Genomic DNA, 20,956 nt, shown 5'->3' on the forward strand with positions numbered 1-20,956 from the left:
AATTACATTTTCTAATTCGAGATCACCTAAACACTGAAAGAAAAAAAAAAAAAAAAAAAATGAGAGGGTATTATGTCCATAAACCAACAAATAATTTGGCTGTAATGTATCATAAAACACAAACCCCACACATCTGTACAATACACATTATGTATTACACACACACACACAGGTGCATATGTGTGTGCACAAACAAACATGCACACACCCATACACACGCACAGCCATAAAACAAAACCTAATGAGGTGCTGCTTCCAGTTCAATATTCAGGTTTGCATTTTTTCTTACTTCATCAAATGAATAGCTTTTTGTCACTTTTCCATTCCTGAAGACAGTGTGAAGAAGATCCTGCAATAGAATATTAAAAATTGTTATTTGATTGATTTAAGATTGTTAGTTAGACAAGGACACAGATGTTGACTGTGTTCAAACTGTGAAACAATTTCGTACACAAAGAATGCTGGGAGAGTAGGCATAGAGCTAGGTATTATATAAATGTAGGCAAGAAACATTGACCGTTTGGAAAGTTTGATGTTACTTTAAACCAGTTTTTCTTACAGGAAAAAGTAAACAAAATAAACCTAGTTGATCAATTTTAAAAAAAAAAAATGGAAAACGTTTAATGCTTGATTGCTCATAACTAGGACAATCACCAATAATCATTAGTGACAGTTGCAGCAAAGAAAGTCTGCCAAACCTTTTCTGTTCCTAGCCAACAGATTCTACACTAATTTAATGTATCAACCTAGAAGTTTAATAAATTTGCTAATCTCTAAATTTTGGACTTAACAACAAATCATAAACAAAAACAGGTACTGTGTTTAATTCCTAGTGACTAAGTTAAAGACTCTGCATATTCCCAAAGTCACTGATTATGTAGCCAATGATCCATACGTATTCAGAGTAATAAAGACAATTGAAAAGAATTAATACTAAATTCTCTTTTGGGTCTGGTAAAGCCATCCCATCTTGTTGTTATTTAAGTGTCTTTTAAAGCAACCCTGTATAGAGTTTATGAAGAGCAGCTAGGGGGTTTGAACTGCCAACTTTGTGGTTAGCAGTTCAGTGCTTGCACTACAGCACCACATCAGGACCCCGGTCTTACTGGTGAATTATTTACCTTTAGTTTCTCTTTGAAAAAATCTGTGTAACTTGTGCCTAAATTTCCCAACAAATCTGAGATTGAGGTACCTATGACATTATCTAGTACTTCTGTCAATAGTTTCAGATCACACTGTTCTTTAGTTGCCCCATTTCTTGCCAAAATTTAAATATAATCTATTAAAATGTGAACTTGGTGGCTCCCATGTGTAAGCACCTGATCTCGAACCATAAGGTCTATGGTAGGAACACATCATCTGCTTTCTGTTCTTGCAACAGTTCACAGCCTCAGAAACCCTCTGCTGTTCATGTTAGGTGCCATGGAGTCAGTTCTGGCTCATAGCAACCCTGGAGAGGGTTTCCGAGGAGCAGCTGGTGTGTTTGAACTATCAACCTTGCAATTCAAACCAACCTTATGATAAAGTACGTATCCTACAGCACCACAACAGAACTCCCTTATTTATATAGTGCTATTGTAACAGAAACACTACAAGTGAATGATTTTAATAAAAAGAAATTCTCTCACAATTTAGAGGGCTAGAAGTACAGGCTTGCTCCAAGTTGGAACAAACTAGATGGCACTTATGAATAACAATACTCAAGTAATGCTAGGTCCCATTCTTCAATCAAAATGCCTTGATGATTATAAAACTGTTAACTACTTCAAATGGTCTAGTATGTAATTTATATACTTTAAGTATGTCTGGGATAAACTTATTTAAGTAAAGGATACAATAAGAATTGTATTAATAGTCTACCTAAAGAGATCTAATCCTGTTTTATCATTCTAAATTTTATTTATTTTGCTGTTGCGAACATATGTAAAACATACACCAATTTGACACTTTTTACAGGAACAATTAAGTGACATTGATAACATTTTTGTGTTGGGTAACCATTCTCAGATTCCTTTCCAAGTTGCTTAAACAGATCTAAGTTTGAAGGACTGCTTTTAAAATTTATAAATATTCTCCATTAAACAACAGACAAATGTTATTTCACTCATTCTGGCATAAAATCTTAAAAGAATAAAAGTGAGACTTAAAAGCAGTAAGTATGACATGGAACAAAGAATCTAAGTATAAAGTAATAAATTGTTTATTGAGAATATTTTATCTGAGAATATTAATATTCATGAGTAGTTTCCCTTTAGAAATCAGGTTTCTTTATTATTTCTTAAACTCAGTGGCTAAAAATCAGAAATTCCTAAATTTTCTAACTAACAAATATAAAAGTACTTTAGTATACTGAAGATCATTTATTCATTTTAAATAAGAGTAAGTCATAGTTTTCACATCCAGGGTGATGGTGGTGGTGATGTGCCGTGGAGTTGGTTCCAACTTATAGCAACCCTGTACAGGGTTTCCGAGGCTGTAAATCTTTATGGGAGCAGAAAGCCTCATCTTTCTCCCACGGAACAGCTGGTAGTTTTGAACTGCTGACCTTGTGGTTCGCAGACTGATTCATAACCGCTATGCAACCAGAGCTCCTTTCATATCCATAAGATATCACAATTTGACTTTTTTAGACTTGCTGTATCATCTGAGACTAAAAAAGTTATGTGCATTGGATTCTATTATTTATTTATTTTTAAAATGGCATTATCTTGAACAATATCCTAGAATTTGGATAATTCTTCCATCATTAAAATTACCAAAATAGCTATGTGAAGTACAGCATTCTTTAAGTAATCCTAACTAGTCTTCTTCAGAAATGATTCATTGCTAGTTGGTAGTGAAAATATGATTATATATCAAGTTTACTAAAGGTGACCAGTCATTATCACCATGCTGGTAACTATGTGGAAAACCTTTTTTTTTTGGTTGGCTGTTTATTACATGCACTACATCTGTGCCTTATTCTGGAGACTTTAAAGCCCTTCACCGCCTGCAAAACGAAATTGAACACAAGAACGCACGCACAGCACATGTATCAGAGAAACTGTGGAAACGTTAGGTGCTACTGAAGATGATCGTGTGCCACCGGGTGACTTGATTTCCTTCCATCTGGCACCAGACCCTGATTTGTAGAGGGTCAGTGCTGAGCCGTGTCTGAAGTCATGTCTAGTGAGCCAGGCAGCTTCCATCTAACACTGTCGGAGAAACAGCACAGGAGAAATGCCTGCTGCTCTTTTCAAATCCTGGTCTACACCCATCCTGTGTGCATTCTTGCTCCTACTGAGAGGATTCATTGGGCAGGCTGATGAGGTCAAAGAATCAACTCCTTTCAGAAACATACTGAAGTCTATTTACAAAACAGGCAAAGGGCAATTATAAGGAGGTGTTACTGCAGAACTGGCTAACAAGTGGGCACAGCGGAGTGACTGCAGAGACACCTTGGCTTCTGCACACCTAGGCCGTCTCCTTCCTTGCTGGGATAAATACATTTTCAGGACATCGACTATAAAATGGCATACAATGCAGAGACAGAAACGAAAAAGTTTGCAAATTCTTTATATTTCTAGCTGTTGAGACCAACGTTTCTGAGAGCGGAGGTTACCTCTAGCGGCGAAACCACAGCCAGCTATTGAGCAGCCAGAAAGCGACTGTACTTGAATACAGGACCATTTCTCTTCAAGCTCGTTCGTTGTTCTCCTCCTCCAGAAGCTGTAGCCATTTATTCAGTTTGATGATCCGTCGTCTTAAGGAAGCTGCATCTACAACAGTCATGTCATCGGACGTTCCTTCAACTGTGCTGTCTATATTTGAAATGCCATACATGGAATCATTTCTGACCAGCTGTCCATTTTGGCGAACAGCATTTTCACTCACAGAGCGCTCTCTTTTTAGCCTGTCAACTGCCCAGATTTCTTCATTTTGAGGGGTTGGAGGAGGCCTTTCTAAGTCCAGGAAATCTAGCGGTCTTTCACTTAGTGTAAGTACACGAGGTGGGGTTTTCATGGTCAAAGGCTTCAAGGGAGTAGACTGAATCAGATGAAGATCTGGCGGGCTTGAAAATGGAATGTCTTCATTATTTCCTGCAACAGCAATCCTCTCGGGGACCTGCATTATCACACTAGCAGTGGGGGCGCCTTCTGGAAAACCTGGCTCCAGGTTTGCATTCGGTGGGGCGACTTTCAGTTTTTCTGGGACCCTCATTCGCTGACTGATAACTTCAGTGTATTCCATTTCATACTGAATCCGGTTAATTTCTGCCATCGCAGTAACAGTGGGAGAAGGAAATGCTGCTCCGCTCACCAAATGTATAACAACCACTGCTTGCTAATTAGCACTATCTGCTTCTGTGCTTCATAGTAAATCCTTTAACTTGCTTCAATGGGCGTGTGTTGGATTTAGAGCCACTTGAGTTCCCCTGGGCCCGCTGGAGGGTCCCCAGCGAGGGCCACCGTCTGCCGGCTCCCAGGGCGCTCTCAGAGGCTGCTGGCCGAGCACACTGAGGCGCCGGGGCAAAGCACCGGCCGGAGCAGCCCGCAGTGGGCCTCGAGAGACTTGAGAACAGCCGGTGGAAAACCTTTTTAATAATAATATTGTAAAAGTTTTCATCCAATACAGATATGGGTAGTCCCTGACATATAATGTATTCGAATTATAACAAATTACACAGGGCTGTCTTTGTTTTTCAAGTATCTTACTGTTAGTAATATGTACTACATATAAAGTGGCACCTTGTAATTTGCTGATGTTATATTTTTCAGATGTTTACTCACAAATGTTCATTGTTATGATTTATAAAAAAATTGATAATAAAAGGCAATAATGAAAACTAAAATAAAAATCTGAGGTATTTGTCTTACATCAGAACTGACTATAGACAGTTTTGTTGGAACATATATATGACCTGGCAACTTTTTACTTTCCATCTGATGTTAGCAGACCAGGTCAACAAATCTACATTTTACAATAAAACTGCTTTTTGTCTTTCAAGAAAAAATTGCTCTGAAAATTAAAAATAAAATGCAGTGACAGAAAAAGCTCTACTAGCCTTCTATTATTAAAAAGACACATATCAGGAGGTGGCCAAGGAACAATGAGATAGGGGCAGATTTAGGGAGGTATGCATGGACTAAATGGGATAGAGGTAAATAATGACTTATACAAAACCTTGAACAACAAGGTATTATGAGCAGTTACATGGAACGAGACAAAAGGATGAATGGGTAAAGAAGGGGAAAAAGTGTCTACGTGTTTGACTGTCTTGTTGATATTGGTTTTCCCTATCTACTATTGTAAAATAGATATTATGTTACAGAAATTAATATTGGCAATTATGGTTTCAGAAAGCTTAGAAGCCTGCCTTCAGCCTGTAACTGACTGAATTTGCTAAAACGGGGAGTTAGAATTTGTCCAGGGAAATAGATTCATTGTTAAGTCTTTGTAGAGTACAGGGCCTTAGGTGAAATCCTGAGGCCCAGCCAGAACCTTCTGAGTTGGAACATACCCACTTGAAAAGACATGCAGACCAACAACAGCTGGGGAAAAAAAAGATTCTGATTGGGAGAAAGACCTGCAGAAAAAAAACTGGTCTGCTAGAATTTCAAGTAAGTTGTTTGCTTTGGAGCTATCAAGATAAGAAAAGTCAGATCATCAGGGTAAACCCCCTTCTAGGACTGAAACTTAAAAGAGAACGCACGAGCAGTCTAGTATGCTTGGTGGTGACTACTTGGGTCTAACTTGAGTGGAACTGGGGGAAATGCAGCAATGAAGACATGGGCTGAGTTTGGCCATGTTCCAATGACATCCTTTGACTATGAGATGAGAGAGATAAGAGGAAGGGCTGGCTAGTCTGAAGTTTAGGAAGATGTGCAAACTCCTGAGCCCATGGGCACTGACCTAGCCACCTCTGGGGGCTAGGGCTGAGACTGAAGTAGACAGCTGGTCTGAAGTGCAGGGAAGTATACATGAACTCCAAAACTTGCAGCTAGTATCCATTTGATCTAGTTTGGATGGCTACCTGATCAGAACTTGACCAGATGAAGATAAAGATATTTGATAATATGATAAGTGCAAATTGCTACAATTTAATGATCTGCTTATAGATGCATGTGCTCAAAATCTCAACAAGAATGGAAGGATTCTGTATATCAAGGAGCAAGCTTGTTTCCTCAGTGCACTGGGTTTATAAGACGGGCAGTATCTAAACTGCTTGTCCCTATCAAAAACGTGGAGCTATAAAGACATAAAGGGTGGCTTACAAGCTTTCATGACTGTGCTTAGTTTCAGAATGAGGGGGGTAAGGTAGAACCCCCACTGAATCACTTCCCTCTTTTCCAGATAGATCCAGTAAAAGGGGATGGGAGATAATGGTGAAAGGATTTTATGATTCAATTGTGAGTCATTATTAGCAGGATTAATTGTGATTGTCAAAATTGTAATTGTAGATGTGTAACAAAAAAAGAGAGTAGTAGTTAATCTTTCATTTCAGGAACAGATGATCTCAGGACCATCAAGAAGAAAGAGCATGAGATCCTACCTAGGAAAGTGGTGACAGCATAGATGGTGGCAGAGGCAATGGCATGGACAGATGAGCAGCTGTGGGCTCTAGTCCTATGAACTAAGAAAGGTTGTGTGCCTGTGGGCAGGAGGCTGGCTTGCAAAATGTGCCCTTTGGACATTTAAATCAATATATATTTTTTGTTTTCTATGTTTACACCAAATATTTTTGCTTTGTTCATTTGTGAAATATAAGATGTAAATGAGGAGTCACAAGGAGGAAGTAGGTTAACTGTTGTTGCAAAGAGGGGATTGTAATCACTGAAATTAAACAGTGTTTAACTTGTTGAATGTAAAGTGATGATCTTGTCTGCAAACCTTCATTCAATTACCAATAAAAGTTAAAAAAAAATTTAGCCAAAAGGAAAGAGAAAAGAAAAAAGGTATCAGCATAGATACATACATGACCATATTCCTCAAGATCGCCTTTTCCTTCTTCAAGTGTAACAAAGTTCCCTGTTGGTGTCCTATGTAAAGATAATCGACCTTTTTTGGATCTTTTGTTGGGATCAGCAACTGGATCCTTGAAGACATTAATCTGGAATCCAAATTTAGACAATTAAAGGAACAAAGAAGACTCACTTTAAATAAATAAGTGAATAAAATTTATTTTAAAGACTCACTTTAAAATAAGTAAGTGAATAAAATGTAATCACTTCATAGGTATAATTAAAGCAATCCATATCTGGCTTTTAGAAATGTAACTCTAGCCTGTTTTGGAGGACAGAGGTATCTGTTATGAAAAGAATCCCAATCTAATATATCCTTTCTTACAACCAAAGAATACCTCATTTGTACTAACTCTTCAGGATTTTATCATGTAATCCTTAAAATATAATCTTCTATATTACAGATTACATTTAACAGTTAAGTATAAGCACATACACGCTACTGGAAAAAAACAAAAAAACACCCTCTGAAAACAATACTATGTATATGAGCACTGTATAAGAACATATAAACTGTGGCCAGGGTTTCCTACTTTATACCTTTATCCTTTTGTTAGTTTTTACTCTTGTTACCTTGTTATTGTTCAAAGAAAAATAAAGAGAATCACAAGACAGCAGAATATTAGCTTCAGGATCAGAAAAGTAGGAGGCAAAACACTACATAAGTAACTAGTGGTGTCAGTGAAAGAAAAAGCCGATGAGTCAATAACAGAACTTTCTAAAGGAAGGTGTTCTCAGGAGACGGAGTTCTTGCCATCCTTTGTGCCACACAATCTCCAGTCCTCATGAGTCTACTGAAGAGCTAGTGGGATTGTTGATGGCTAGGTTAGCTGACATTCCTACTCAAACACATCAACCTTTTGATCCAAAGTTATACACGGGGGCTTCAAGAAGTTTGTGGAAAAATAGAATTAAATGACAATGGATTTTTTCCACAAACATTTTGAAGACCCTCTCCTATATCAAAGCAGTCAGGAATGACTGACCTGTATTTTTTCTGTTAAAGACTGTTCCACCTTATTTTCCTCCTTTTCCACATCTTTCTTTTTCTCCCTAATCAGGTCATTACCACCTATTATCTCTTTTGTTTTTGTGTTCTGATCAAAGCATCTGACAAACAACATATTAAAACAGTCCAGGACTATTATACACATTCAATAGCTACACTTTACCTAGATACAGATAGAAGATAGTTAACACACAAGAGTAAAAGTTGAAGGACCTACCCCAAGACCGTTGGTCACCACATAACTACATTTGAAGGAACAATTTAAAAGATCTCTTGTTAACTTCTGTAGTAAAGCACCACCAGAACCAAAGGAAATATTTTCAATACTCCATTTTTTTTGCTTCATGCCTTCTATGACCTAGAACATAAAAACAAAGATTAAAAACACCAAAAAATAAAAGTAATCCAAGAGGATAAAGGTGAGTTTCTATATGCAATATTGATAAACGAACCACTCTAGATCTTTAAAAACTAATAGTCAATAATGAAAAAGAATAGGCTTAGACAAAATTATATTTCATAGTTTCTAATAACCACCCACTCAAAAAAAGGGAAGTCTAAACTGAGAATATGTTTGAAAGGGGCAGTTTCATTCACATTTCTGATTTTGTGTGGTCATTATTATTATTGTTAGTGTTGGTGGAATGAAGGAAATGAAAGAGAAAAAGAGAGAAAGGTTACAACTACCTAACTAACGTTATTTGGGTTCATTTTTCTCACCTCTCTGTCTCAAGTTGGAGTCCTGGTGTGGCACTGTGGTATAAAGCACTGGACCACAAGGTTGGTTTGAACCGCAAGGGTGTTAGTTCAAACTGACCAGCTGCTTCTTGGAAATCCTATACAGGGTTGCTATGAGTTGGAACTGACTCGAGGCCCTCAACAACAACAATCTCAATTTATTGTCCAAATGCCAGCAGCACAAGCAATGGGGTCCAGATATTTAGCTCAGTTGTCAGTCAGTAGAAATGACTCTAATAAATTACAACATCCTGTTATCAATGTTATATTGCATGCCACATGCAGAAGGACAAGCAAAAGTCAACAGCCATTCACATGGAGAGATAGAGCAGCTGCAGGTTCTAGGCCCATGAACTAAGAAAGAAAGGTTATGTGCCTGTGGGCAGAAGAAGGCTGGCTTGCAAAACGTGCCCTTTGGACATTTAAATGAATATATAATTTTTTGTTTTGTATGTGTATATCAAACATTTCTGCTTTGATCATTTGTGAAATATAAGATGTAAATGGGGAGTCACAAGGAGGAAGTAGGTTAACTGTTGTTGCAGAGTGGATTGTAATCATTGAGATGAAACAGAGTGTTTAATTTGTTGAGTGTAAAGTTGATGATTTTGTCTGCATACCTTCACTCAAATTCCAAGTTTAAAACAATAAATAAATAAAGCCAAAGTGGGGGAGGGGGAAATGTCAATAGTCTTTGATGGGAAAACAGTTTAAAATGCTCTTCTCTACTTAACAACTGAGCCACTGGCTGGTGTCTACACAGGGTCATACTACTACCACCACCACCAGCACCAGTCACCAAGCTTAAAAACTTTTGTGTGAATAATTACACAAATTCATCACATTCCCGCAAATACCAATAGCTTCCAAATGGTGTTTTCTCTATTCCTTATTTTCAATATTGCAAAAATAAAAAATATAAACTCCAATCAAGCTCCTTCACCTTTTTAAAATCTCACATTTAGAAATGTACTTTTTTCAAAATCCTAACCATCTAATTCTCCTGCTGTATGTACTTTTTTACAAGAAGAATCAGAAAAACGGTAAGTGATACCTTACATTTTTACATAAATCATTTATTTCATTTCTTTTACTACTGTATCTGAGAGCTCTGGTAGTGTAGTAGTTACGAGTTGGGCTGCTAACCTCATGATCAACAGTTCTAAACTACCAGCAGTTACGTGGGAGAAAGATGACGCTTTCTGCTCCCATGAAGATTTATAGCCTCGGAAACCCTATGCAGGGTTGCTATGAGTCGGAACCCACTCCACAGCACATAACCACCACCACTTGAACCCAAAGGACCATAAATTCAGATTTTCACTGTGAACAATGTAACTTAAAATATAAATGTGCAGTGAACAGAAGCAAGAAGGAAAAAAAAAGACAGACAGACAGATGGAGGGTAAGGTGGCTTGGGTCAAATAGAAAGAATAGTTTTACATCTGTAACCTGACTTTATACATGCTCCAGAAGCATAAGAATAAGCAAATTTCAAAGTACAGAATAACTTAATGTCTTATCATTGTACTTTATTTTAGGTCCAGTTTCTTGAAGATATTCTTCTCATATAACTTCACCAAAACTTTATATATTCAGACTAAATATACAGTTAAAGTATAAGTGAAATTTTCTATTGATTTTATTGGTAGGTACAGAATAAGGGGGAAAATTCTATTTGTAAACATTTACACAAGTCAAATCTGACTTTTCTATCACTGAGTCGGTTCCAACTCACAGTGATTCTCTGTCTAGGGTTTCTAAGAGTAGCTGGTGGTGACACACCATAGGAATCTATTGCTGTTGTTAAGTGCCATCGAGTCCATTCTAACTCACAGCAATCCTGTATAGGGTATCTGAGGGGCAGCTGGTGAGTTTGAACCACTGACTTTGCAGTTCAAACCGACCTTGAGGTCGAGCACTTATCTTAAGGCATTACACCATGACTCTACCACACCACAGGAATCTGATTAGACATAACCAAATGATAAAATATCATATAGTCTTAGGCACTAACCTTATACTGAATAATACATTTTCTTATTTTACACTCAAGGTAACCGATGTAATGAAAATGAGAAAAATCAGACTGTTGTTTGTTGTTAAGGACTGCCAACTCAGAGACCCTTGCAGGAGTTTTTAAGAAGCTGGTAGATTTGTACTGCCAACCTTATAGTCAGCTTTGGATTAGGAGTTTCATGCTTATCCTATGCCATTACTATTTAAATGAAATCTTACCACGGTCATACAGTTGAACCTTTCTTTACAATATCTAAGTGCTTTCAAGTTGTTCCAACTCATAGTGACTTTATGTACAAAAGAATGCAGCCCTGCCTAGTCCTGACCTATCCTCACACTCATTGCTATGTTTGAAGCCATTGCTGCAGCCACAACTGTTGTCAATTCATCAGATTGAGAATCTCCCGGTTTTTGCTGATTTGTTACTTTACCACTCATGTTGCTCTTTTCCAGTGACCGGTCCCTCCTGATATTATGTCCAAAGTATATGAGACAAAGTCTCACCATCCCCACATCTAAGGAGCATTCTGGATGAACTCCCTCCAAGATAGATTTTTCTCATTCTTCCGGCAGTACGTTGTATATACAACATTTTTTACCAACACAGTAATTCAAATACGTGAATTATTCTTTTTCCTTATCCACTGACTAATTTTCACTTGTATATGAAATAGCGACTGAAAATACCATGCCTCGGAGCAGGTGCACTTTAGTTCTCAAATTGACATTTTTGGTTTAAAGATATCTTTGGCAGCAGATTTTCCCAATGCAATAACATCATTTAATTTCTTGACTGCTCCTTCCATAGGTGTTGATTATGGAACCAAGTAAAATGAAATGCTTGACAATTTCAACCTTTTGTTTATCACGATGTTGTTTAATGGTCCAGTTGTGAAGACTGCCGTTTTCCTTACGTTGAGATGTAATCTATATTGAAAGTGTATGTGTCTTTGGTTTTTACCAATAGGTGCTTCAAGTCTACTTGGCTTTTGGAACCAAGATGTGTTATTTGTATACTGCACATTGTTAATGAATATTCTTTTAAACCTGATCCCATGGTTTTCTTCATCTACTCCACAGAAGTCTGAGAAGGATTATCTGCTCAGCATACACAATGAGTAAATATGGTGAAATGATACAACCCTGAAGCACACCTTTCCTGACTTTAAAGCATGCATTATCCCTTATTCTATTTCAACAACTGCATCTTGGTCTATGTACAAGTTCCACATGAGCACGACTAAATGTTTCAGAATTATCATTCTTCCCCAAAGTAATCCACAGTTTGTTATGATCCACAAAAGTAAATGCCTTTGCATAATTAATATAACAGATAAACATCTTTCTGGCATTCTCTACTTTTAGTCAAGGGATTAATTTGACTGAACATGGGATACCTTACTTGGCCCTGGGATGGTTGACAAATAGACTGCTCTTTCTTGACTTTGTGAGTGGTGGTACTATCACTGTTCTTAGTTGGTGGAGTTATTTGTCTGGTTAATTCTGTTAACAAATGAGACATTGGAAGATTAACTAGATGTAGGATCTGAGAGGCTGGTTATCTCCCAATTTCTTAGAGGGACAAGTGGCTTTCACAACACATTACCTATATTTAGATAAAAAATTAAGTTGCTTCTATCACCAAAACTTACATAAAATTAACATTTTATGTAACATTTAAGTCTGTATCTCTGTACCAATGTTGTGAAGCTCAGGGAGTTATTTCCTAAAGGGGGAGAAAAAAAGGTCCCAGGAAAATTTAGTAGGATAACCAAAGAAAGGAAAAGTTGGCCTGTGCATAGAATAATATTTGCATTGTTGTTAAGTGCTGTTGAGTTGGTTTCGACTCATTGCAATCTTCATGGGTGTAGAAAAGACTCATCTTTCTACTGCAATATTTATATTAAGGAAGAAAAATGCTGAAAATATGTAGGCTTTCCTTTCAAATAAATCTTCCTTTTGCCTGCTTTGAAAATTCAATGCCATTTTAGCTTCACTATTAAACCAGAAAGCAGAAACCCTCATCTTTCTCCCGTAATATTTGCATTATGGAAGAAAAATGCTTAAAATATGTAGGCTTTCCTTTGTAAATAAATCTTCCATTTGTTGGCTTTGAAAATTCAATGCCATTTTTGCTTCATTAATGAGCCACGCCAATGGAGACATCTCAGTGATAATCAGTGAGTAAGATATTAATTTCCAACTGAAATACATACTGAAAAGAACAGGAAACACACTTTTGAGTTTTATTCAACATAAAGAAAGATTTTCCCTCTTTTCCTATATACGCAAATTAATTTTGGTACAACATTGGGAATAAAACCCTCTACAAGTGAGGGTTACAATGTAAACATCATTAAATGTCAACGGACAGAGTGACCATGAATAACAAAGTTCAAGAATGAACTTTCAGGGAGAAAAGTTAGTTATTTCAAATTAAACAAATTTTCATTTTACAAAATTAAGGCACGTAACTTATGCACAAAGCAAGACTGCTATGTCAATTTCTTTACGTGCCTCTAAAAAACAAATTTAGTCCACTTCATATATGAAGCACAGAAAAAGTAGGTATTACCATCGGGCTGCTAACCTCAAAGTCAGCAGTTTGAACCTACCAGCTGTTCCGCGGGAGAAAGATGAGGATCTCTGCTCCCATGAAGGTTTACAGCCTCGTAAACCCTGTGCAGGGTTTCTATGAGTCGGAACTGACTCCAGAATACTGAACAACAACAACAACAACAACAATCCTTGGGGTAAATCACCAAAAAAGAATTTTCATCAACACAAACTAATCATTCTCTGATTGTTCTGTTTAAAGTTTTGTCATTGCCAGAACAACTATCAAGAATATTTACCTTGATATTCTTGTCAGTGGAGTTAAAAATTAAAAAGGTTTTGATTCTCAGCTTTAAAAATGCAGAAACATAACACACACACATAGAAAAAAACACAACGCAAACCCAATGCCACTGAGTGGACTGTGACTCACAGTAACCCTGCAATCTTTACAGAAGTATAAGCCTCATCTTTCTCCTGCAGAGCAGTTGGTAGGTTTGAGGTTAGCAGTCCAACGCTTATCCTATGTGTCAGCAGGGTCTCTTCACACATGTATAATATCTGTTGCATATATGAAGACAAAGGAGCCTGAGCAGCACAGTAATTAACATGTTGTGCTGCTAACTGAAAGGGCAATGGTTTTAACCCATCAGCTGCTCCATGGGGGAAAAGAGGTGGATCAGTTTGACAGCAGTAGGTTTGGTGTTCCACCACTCGTCCATTAGTTTGTCGTACTGTGGTGGCTTGTTAGTGGCTATGATTCTGGAAGCTATGCCACAAGTATTTTAAATACCAGCAAGGTCACCCACCATGGACAAGTTTCAGATAAGCTTCCAGACGAAGACAGACTACGAAGGAGACATGAACTACCTTCCAAATATTTAGTCACTGAAAACCTTATGCATGCTTATGCTGGACAATGAATAAGGAAGACTGTAGAAGAATTGATGCTTCTGAGTTATGGTGTTGGAGGAGAATATTGAAAGTGCCATGGGCTGCCAAAAGATCTGTATTGGAAGAAGTGCAGCCAGAGTGCTCCTTGGAGGCCAAGATGACCAAACTTTGTCTCTCATACTCAGGACATATTGTCAGGAGAGACCAGTCCCTGGAGAAGGATATCATGTTTGGTAAGGTGGAGGGTCAGAGAAAAAGAGGAAGACCCCCAGCAAGATGGATTGGCAAAGTGGCAGCATCAATGGGTTCAAGTGTGGCAACAATTATGAAGTTGACCCAGGACCCGGCAGTGTTTCATTTTGTTGTGCACAGGGTCACTATGAGTTGGTATCAGCTCGATGGCATCTAACAACAATAACAAGAAGAAGGTTTGGTTTGATTTTATATGAAGAAATAAAGAAAGGAAAGCTAAAGAATCTTATCTTTAAAGGTAAGTTCAAATAGCTGATTGAATAGCTCAACAAATAGCTGCCCATCAGAACGAGGAAGGGATAGGCACAAGCATTGGCAACAGTATTAGGTTAGAATGTGTGTGTGGGTACTTCTATATTGCCTAAAATGTCGACACTGGTAACTGTACTTAAAGGAAACCAGGCTTGTCTTTTCAGTTGGGTGAAGTTTGCAACAGCAATTAAATACACCAGCTGTAAGTTCCATACTCAGGTATATTCTGTATTCCCACTTCTGAGCAGACTTGACTTTCCTTTTCTTTTACTTGGAGTCCATAATCTCTCAACACCAAAATGTTGGAGGAGGTCCCCTCTCCTCTTAAGGCAAGGCAGCTTGGGAGAGAGTTGGTGGAAGAAACTTCCCTTCTGTTACTGCACCGGAGAGTTGTTTTAGACACTACACTTTGGAACTCTTAAATGCACATTACTACAGACAGACTGTTACATACAGTTCTCACTTTCAAATGTACCTCTGGAAAACAAACCATCATTTATATACTGATTTCAGTCAAACAGCATGAAACTCTTTAAAATATATGCACAATCTTCTAATGACTTGGACACTTTAAAATGCCAGTGAAAAGAGATCACTCTGAACGGGATCCTGGACAGATTGAATGGGAGAGAAATGGAGCAGAATTCAAAATCATGAAACAGACCAGGGTGAGTGGTTGGATATAGACTGGTGGAGCCTAAAACTATAGCCTTGACTCACCCTTCAGACCTAGAATTAAACTCACCCCGTAGCTTGATTTTTCAAATAATAGGTCTAAGTGAGGGCTTCAAAAGTTCATGGAAAATTGGAATGGAAAGATAACAGAATTTTTCCATGAATTTTTGAAGCTCCTTTGTATAAGGTAAACAGTAAAATAGGGAGGTAAGTACTTAGAATAATCAACCATTTGAGATCAAAACGGCCCAAGGGCAAAGTTCAGAAGACAGGAAAGGTTCAACAGGAGAAGGAATGGAAACAGAAAATAAAGGGAAAAAGTGGGATGAATAAGTGATGTTACATTGTGGGGAATGCAGTCAGTAACAACATAAAAGTATGCATGAATTTTTGAATGGAAAATTGATTTGTTTTGTAATCCTTTACCCAATTCACAAGGTAAAAAAAAAAAATTCTATGAAGCAAAAAACAACACTTTCTGGTCTAACAGACACTAGTGAAACCCTTGAGACTGTGGCCCTTATGCACCTTTCAAATCTAGAACTAACCCTTCAGCTTAATTATAGACAGGTATAGAGAAAACACCACCATCACAGAGGATCATACTCCACAGAACAATCAGCTATATCGACCAAAAGGGCAACATTGACCTAAAAACAAACTTCTGAAGGCAGGAAGGGACAAAAAAATCAATGGAAATAGGGGACCCAGAGAGGAAGGGGAAGAATGCTGTAACACTGAGAGGATTACAACATGTCACAAAACACGTTTTTAAATCATTGACTGAAAAATCTGCTCTGTAAACTTTCACCTAAAAACCAAAAAGAAAAAACCCTCAGAAACTAAAATGACAGTGGTTTACAATACTAGATTTGGATATCAATGATATTTTTACATTTTATGGACTACCTTAGGTAAAAGTTAAAATAAAAATTAAAGTTCTTTATTAGGAAATAACAGGCAAAATCTTATGACAACACATACCACTTGGCTAAATTTAACAATAACAGGTGACAACGAGGTGACAAACTCCTCTATAATATTACTATTGTTAGTTTCACACTGTTAAGACTATGTCAAACTCCATTTCATGAAAACTGAGACCTACTGGGACAGCCAAGGGTTTTTTAGTTAATGTATAAGATTTCTTGACTAGAATTTTCTTGCTTCATCATAGGCTCATCATCATCCAAGAAGAATGGGAAGCAGTAAGACGGTGCGGTTTGATGCGTACTTTTGATTATAAATTTGAAGCAATTTAACAGACAGAAGCATAATATACAGAGTTATGAGAAAATTTATAATTGTAGCACCTAAGTGTTGTGCTTCTTACTAAGCTAATAAAATGGAGCTTAATCATAAGGATTGACTCACTACAATTTTTAATATAAAACACATACCTCTTGTAAAGTATTAATATCTACTCCATCCCCTTGAATAACTCTGAGGTAAGGAGGCAGCAACTTGTAGCCTTTTGAGTTCTCTGTAATAGGAAACTTCTTACCTAAAATATCCAAAACCTGTATAGAAAAATAACACCACAAAGTAACTATAACTGAAAATTTTATTTCCAAATTTAAAGAGACTGCTTTTTCAGACAATCTTGGGTATACAAAAACCATCAAATTACTTTAAAAATCAACAATACTATTATAAGAAACAAATAAATCTCACTACTTTTGACTCGATTCCAGCTCACAGTGACCCTAAGATAGGGTTTCTGAGCCTGTGAATCTTTATGGGAGCAGTCTCATCTTGCTCCCGTAGAGGGGCTGATAGATTTGAACTGCTGACCTTGTGGTTAGCAGTCCAGTGCTTATCCTACAGTGCCATCAGGGCTTCTTATGCTATATATTGTTAAGTGCTGTTGAGTTGGTTCTGACTCACAGTGATCCTGTATACAGTTTCTGAGGCTGTGTATCTTTGTGGGAGCAGAAAGTCTCATCTTTTTTCCTGAGAAGTGGTCAGTGGGCTGGAACCGCCAACCTTGTGATGCACAGTCTAGAGCTGTAGTGCTCCCATACTATATAAATTGTTGTTGTTCCGACTCATCGTGACCCTGTAAAGGGTTTCTGAGGAGGGCTGGTGACTTCGAACCACTGACCTTGCAGTCTAGTGCTTATCCCACAGTGCCATATAAGCCCTTTTAAATTTAGTCCCAGCCTTTTGTAATCATATTAGACACGTGTGCTATTTTCTATTAAGTCATTTTATGTCATAAAGTGGCTAAAAACACTTTTTTTTTCTTCGTAATTTTTTAATTATCTAAATTCAGGGAAAAATCGGTAACATTAAGGAGATTAAAACAATAAATGAAATATTTTATATGGTATATAAATTAACACTAACAAATATAATTATACTTATTTGATTTGTCCCCACCAATAGTTTCATTTGGTTTAATTTTGTCAGATATAAACAACCTAAATGTAAATCCACTTGAATCACAAAGTTGAGAAATTTTGGTAAACAGACAAAACCAGAAATGAAACATACATAACCCATAATTTCTCTAATTTCTCCATTTCACTTAAAGGTAATATGCATTTTTTAAAGTCAAAATACGTAATACATAAATTACCCTCATCACTCGCTCATGAACTCTTGAATATTGTGAAATACCTACATATAAACTTAAAATCCTCAAAGCATGGTCAAAAGACATTACCCATCAGACTATTCTTCTAGTCTGCCAAATAATAATCACCTTTTTCTATATAAATCAATGATCTAAAAATGAAAACAATTCTGCATCAATGACTCAGTATGTTCTTGTTACTGGCCATATATATTTTTGTTAGCTAACAGTTAAAAAACGTGGAGTCTATTACATTTGTTAAAGCCAAACCTGTTACTATTTCAGGCTATAAAACAGACTTTCACAATGGCCCAGGACAGGAAAAGGCCTTGATTGTCTCTTCCTCTTTCTTCTTGCTGTTAAGTCAGTTGCTACTCACAGTCACTCTGTATAGGGTTTCTGGGACTTTTAAATCTTTGTGGGAACAGTAAGTCTCATCCTTCTCCTGCATAGTGGCTGGCGGGCTTGAACCATGGACCTTGAGGTTCTCAGTCCTATGTTTTATCTTATGGAGCCATGGTACTCCTCCTCTTTCTTAGAGGATAAGTAATTTATCAACTAATTCCCAGCTGTGAAACTGGTAAAATGGGAAGGCCACAACGAGAAAGGCCTAGATTAGATACTTGATTTCTTATTTTACATTTTGTATGACCTTGAACAAGTTATTTAACCTCTCTAAGCTAGGAATATTTATCATATCATTTTTATGAAGATTAAATGACAAAAGCTTATGGAAAGCACCCAACACAGTGTTTTTCTATTGGTGGTTAATGAGTCATTGTCAAGCCAGTTCCGGCTCATAGTGACTCTGCATAGGGTTTTTGAGACTGTAAATCTTTACGGAAGCAGAAGACTCTTTCTCCCGAGGAGCAGCTGGTGGATTCGAACTGCTGACCCTGTGGTTAGTAGCCAACTGTGCAATCCATTACACTACAGGAGCTTCTTATTTTTCTAGTTGTTGTTAAGTACTGCCGTGTCAGCTCCGACCCATAGCGAACCTGTACAGGGTTGTCCAAGGAGCCATTGGTGAGCTTGATCTGTCAATCTTGCAGTTCAAACCAACTTTGTAGTCCAGCGCATTAACCCACCGTGTCACAACAAGACTATTTTTCTAGTTGTTGTTTGTTGTTAGGTGCCATCGAGTCTGTACCAACCCATAGCGACCTTATGCACAGCAGAACGAAACACTGCCCGATCCTGGGCCAACTTCACGACTGTTGCCACGCTTGAGACCATCAATGCTGCCACTTGGCTAATCCATCTCATTGGGGTCTTCCTCTCTTTTACTCTGACCCTCCACCTTACCAAACATGATATCCTTCTCCAGCGACTGCTCCCTCCTGACAGTATGTCCGAAGTATGAGAGATGAAGTTTGGCCATCTTGGCCTCCAAGGAGCATTCTGGCTGCACTTCTTCCAAAACAGATCTAATGGTTCTTTTGGCAGCCCATGGCACTTTCAATATTCTCCTCCAACATCAGAACTCAAAAGCATCAATTCTTCTACGGTCTTCCTTATTCACTGTCCAGCTTTTGCCAGCATATGAGGTTACTGAAAATACCATGGCTTTGATCAGGCGCACCTTAGTCCTCAAGCTGACATCTTTGCTCTTCAGCACTTTAAAAAGGTCTTGTGCAGCAGATTTGCCTAATGCAATCCATCGTTTGATTTCTTGACTGCTGCTTCCTTGAGTGTTCATAGTTGATCCAAGAAGAATGAAGTCCTTGACAACTTCAATCTTTTCTCCATTGAAAAGAATGTTATTTATTGGTCCAGTGGTGAGAATTTCAAAACAAAAACAAAAACAAAATTTTCTACTAGTAGGTATCAAATAACCTTATTCCTGTTAGTACTTTTCAAAGAAAGCAAATAAAGTCCGAAACGGAAAAATGGAACATTGCTATATTGAAAAGCAACATTATTTCAAAGGATCACTACATAAAAAGTATTTTCAAATTATTCTTAATTCATAACACCCTGCACCTATTTCTTTTCAATTAAAAACTTCAAAGGTATAGCAATGACTTGTGATAGAGATCACAAATACGTGCAGTAACCATTTTACAGAAATGATTAAAATAGTATAATGCAATTAACTTTGAAATTAAGTAGAAAAAAATAGTACATAATTTTACTTTGCACTATGTAAGTTACCCATAACTCCTTTCTCTGCTATTAATTACTGTGTGACCCTGGGCATATCTATTATTCACTCTGGGCCACAATTTTAAAATATGGAGACTTGTCTAGACATCTCTGAAATGGTGTGTGCATAAATGAAATTACAAGCAGTGTTGATGCAGTTGGCCTATAGGAAAATGAATTAAAATGAACAATCAAGCTACATATTAAAATTTACCTTTAATACAGTGTCAAGAGGATTTCCAGAATCAGGTCTGATTATCAGTGGTGCCTCTGAACTTCTTGATACTGTTAAATGTCTTAGATCTTCACCCCATATTTTCTCACACGCGTTATAAATGTCATAGCTATCGCTGACCACAGATACAGGCACTGATGAAAACTGTGTTACTATATGTTCAAATGCATCTTTTTCATGGTCTTTTCCCCAAGCTGTTATGGTACTAGAAAACAAAATGAAATTACAGATTTAATCAGGAGACAAAGAATCTATTTCTGAATGGCTAGTTGCATCTTACCTCCTGCTTTCTATAGCACACCATCAACATCACAGAGAAGCTGTATGATTTATACTCATGAATGCATGTCAAAAGTTCCAGTTCTGACCAAACACCCGTTGGCCAATTCATATTTAATGGTATAAGTAATCTTATTCCTCTTCAGTAGGTACTGCAATAAATTATTTAACTTTTAAGTCTTATTCAAACAATTAGAAACATTTATTCTGGTATTCCTGAACCTATACTCAAAATCAGGCAGTTAAAAAGCACTTAACACCCTTTGTATTGTAAATTGAGATGTTAAAAGAAATGAACATACACTCCCATTATTTTGGCTAGA

At 37.3% G+C, this 20,956-nt stretch overlaps 1 protein-coding gene and 1 pseudogene across 1 annotated transcript in view; both read right to left on the minus strand.

The window, feature by feature from the left end:
• Positions 1 to 238: 238 nt before the first annotated feature.
• The window catches only part of NAMPT (nicotinamide phosphoribosyltransferase), a 50,940-nt gene continuing 30,222 nt past the window's right edge, over positions 239 to 20,956 (minus strand). Inside the window, exons 7-11 of the mRNA XM_006834384.1 lie at positions 20,334 to 20,559; positions 16,797 to 16,916; positions 8,228 to 8,368; positions 6,956 to 7,090; positions 239 to 349 (exon numbers count right to left, since the gene is read on the minus strand). Coding sequence (XP_006834447.1) covers positions 239 to 349; positions 6,956 to 7,090; positions 8,228 to 8,368; positions 16,797 to 16,916; positions 20,334 to 20,559 — 733 coding nt within the window. The remainder of the gene's footprint in view (positions 350 to 6,955; positions 7,091 to 8,227; positions 8,369 to 16,796; positions 16,917 to 20,333; positions 20,560 to 20,956) is intronic.
• Positions 3,604 to 4,293, minus strand: LOC102828471 (annotated as a pseudogene).

Source organism: Chrysochloris asiatica, unplaced genomic scaffold (genome assembly GCF_000296735.1).
Source record: "Chrysochloris asiatica unplaced genomic scaffold, ChrAsi1.0 scaffold00010, whole genome shotgun sequence".
Lineage (NCBI taxonomy): Eukaryota > Metazoa > Chordata > Mammalia > Afrosoricida > Chrysochloridae > Chrysochloris > Chrysochloris asiatica.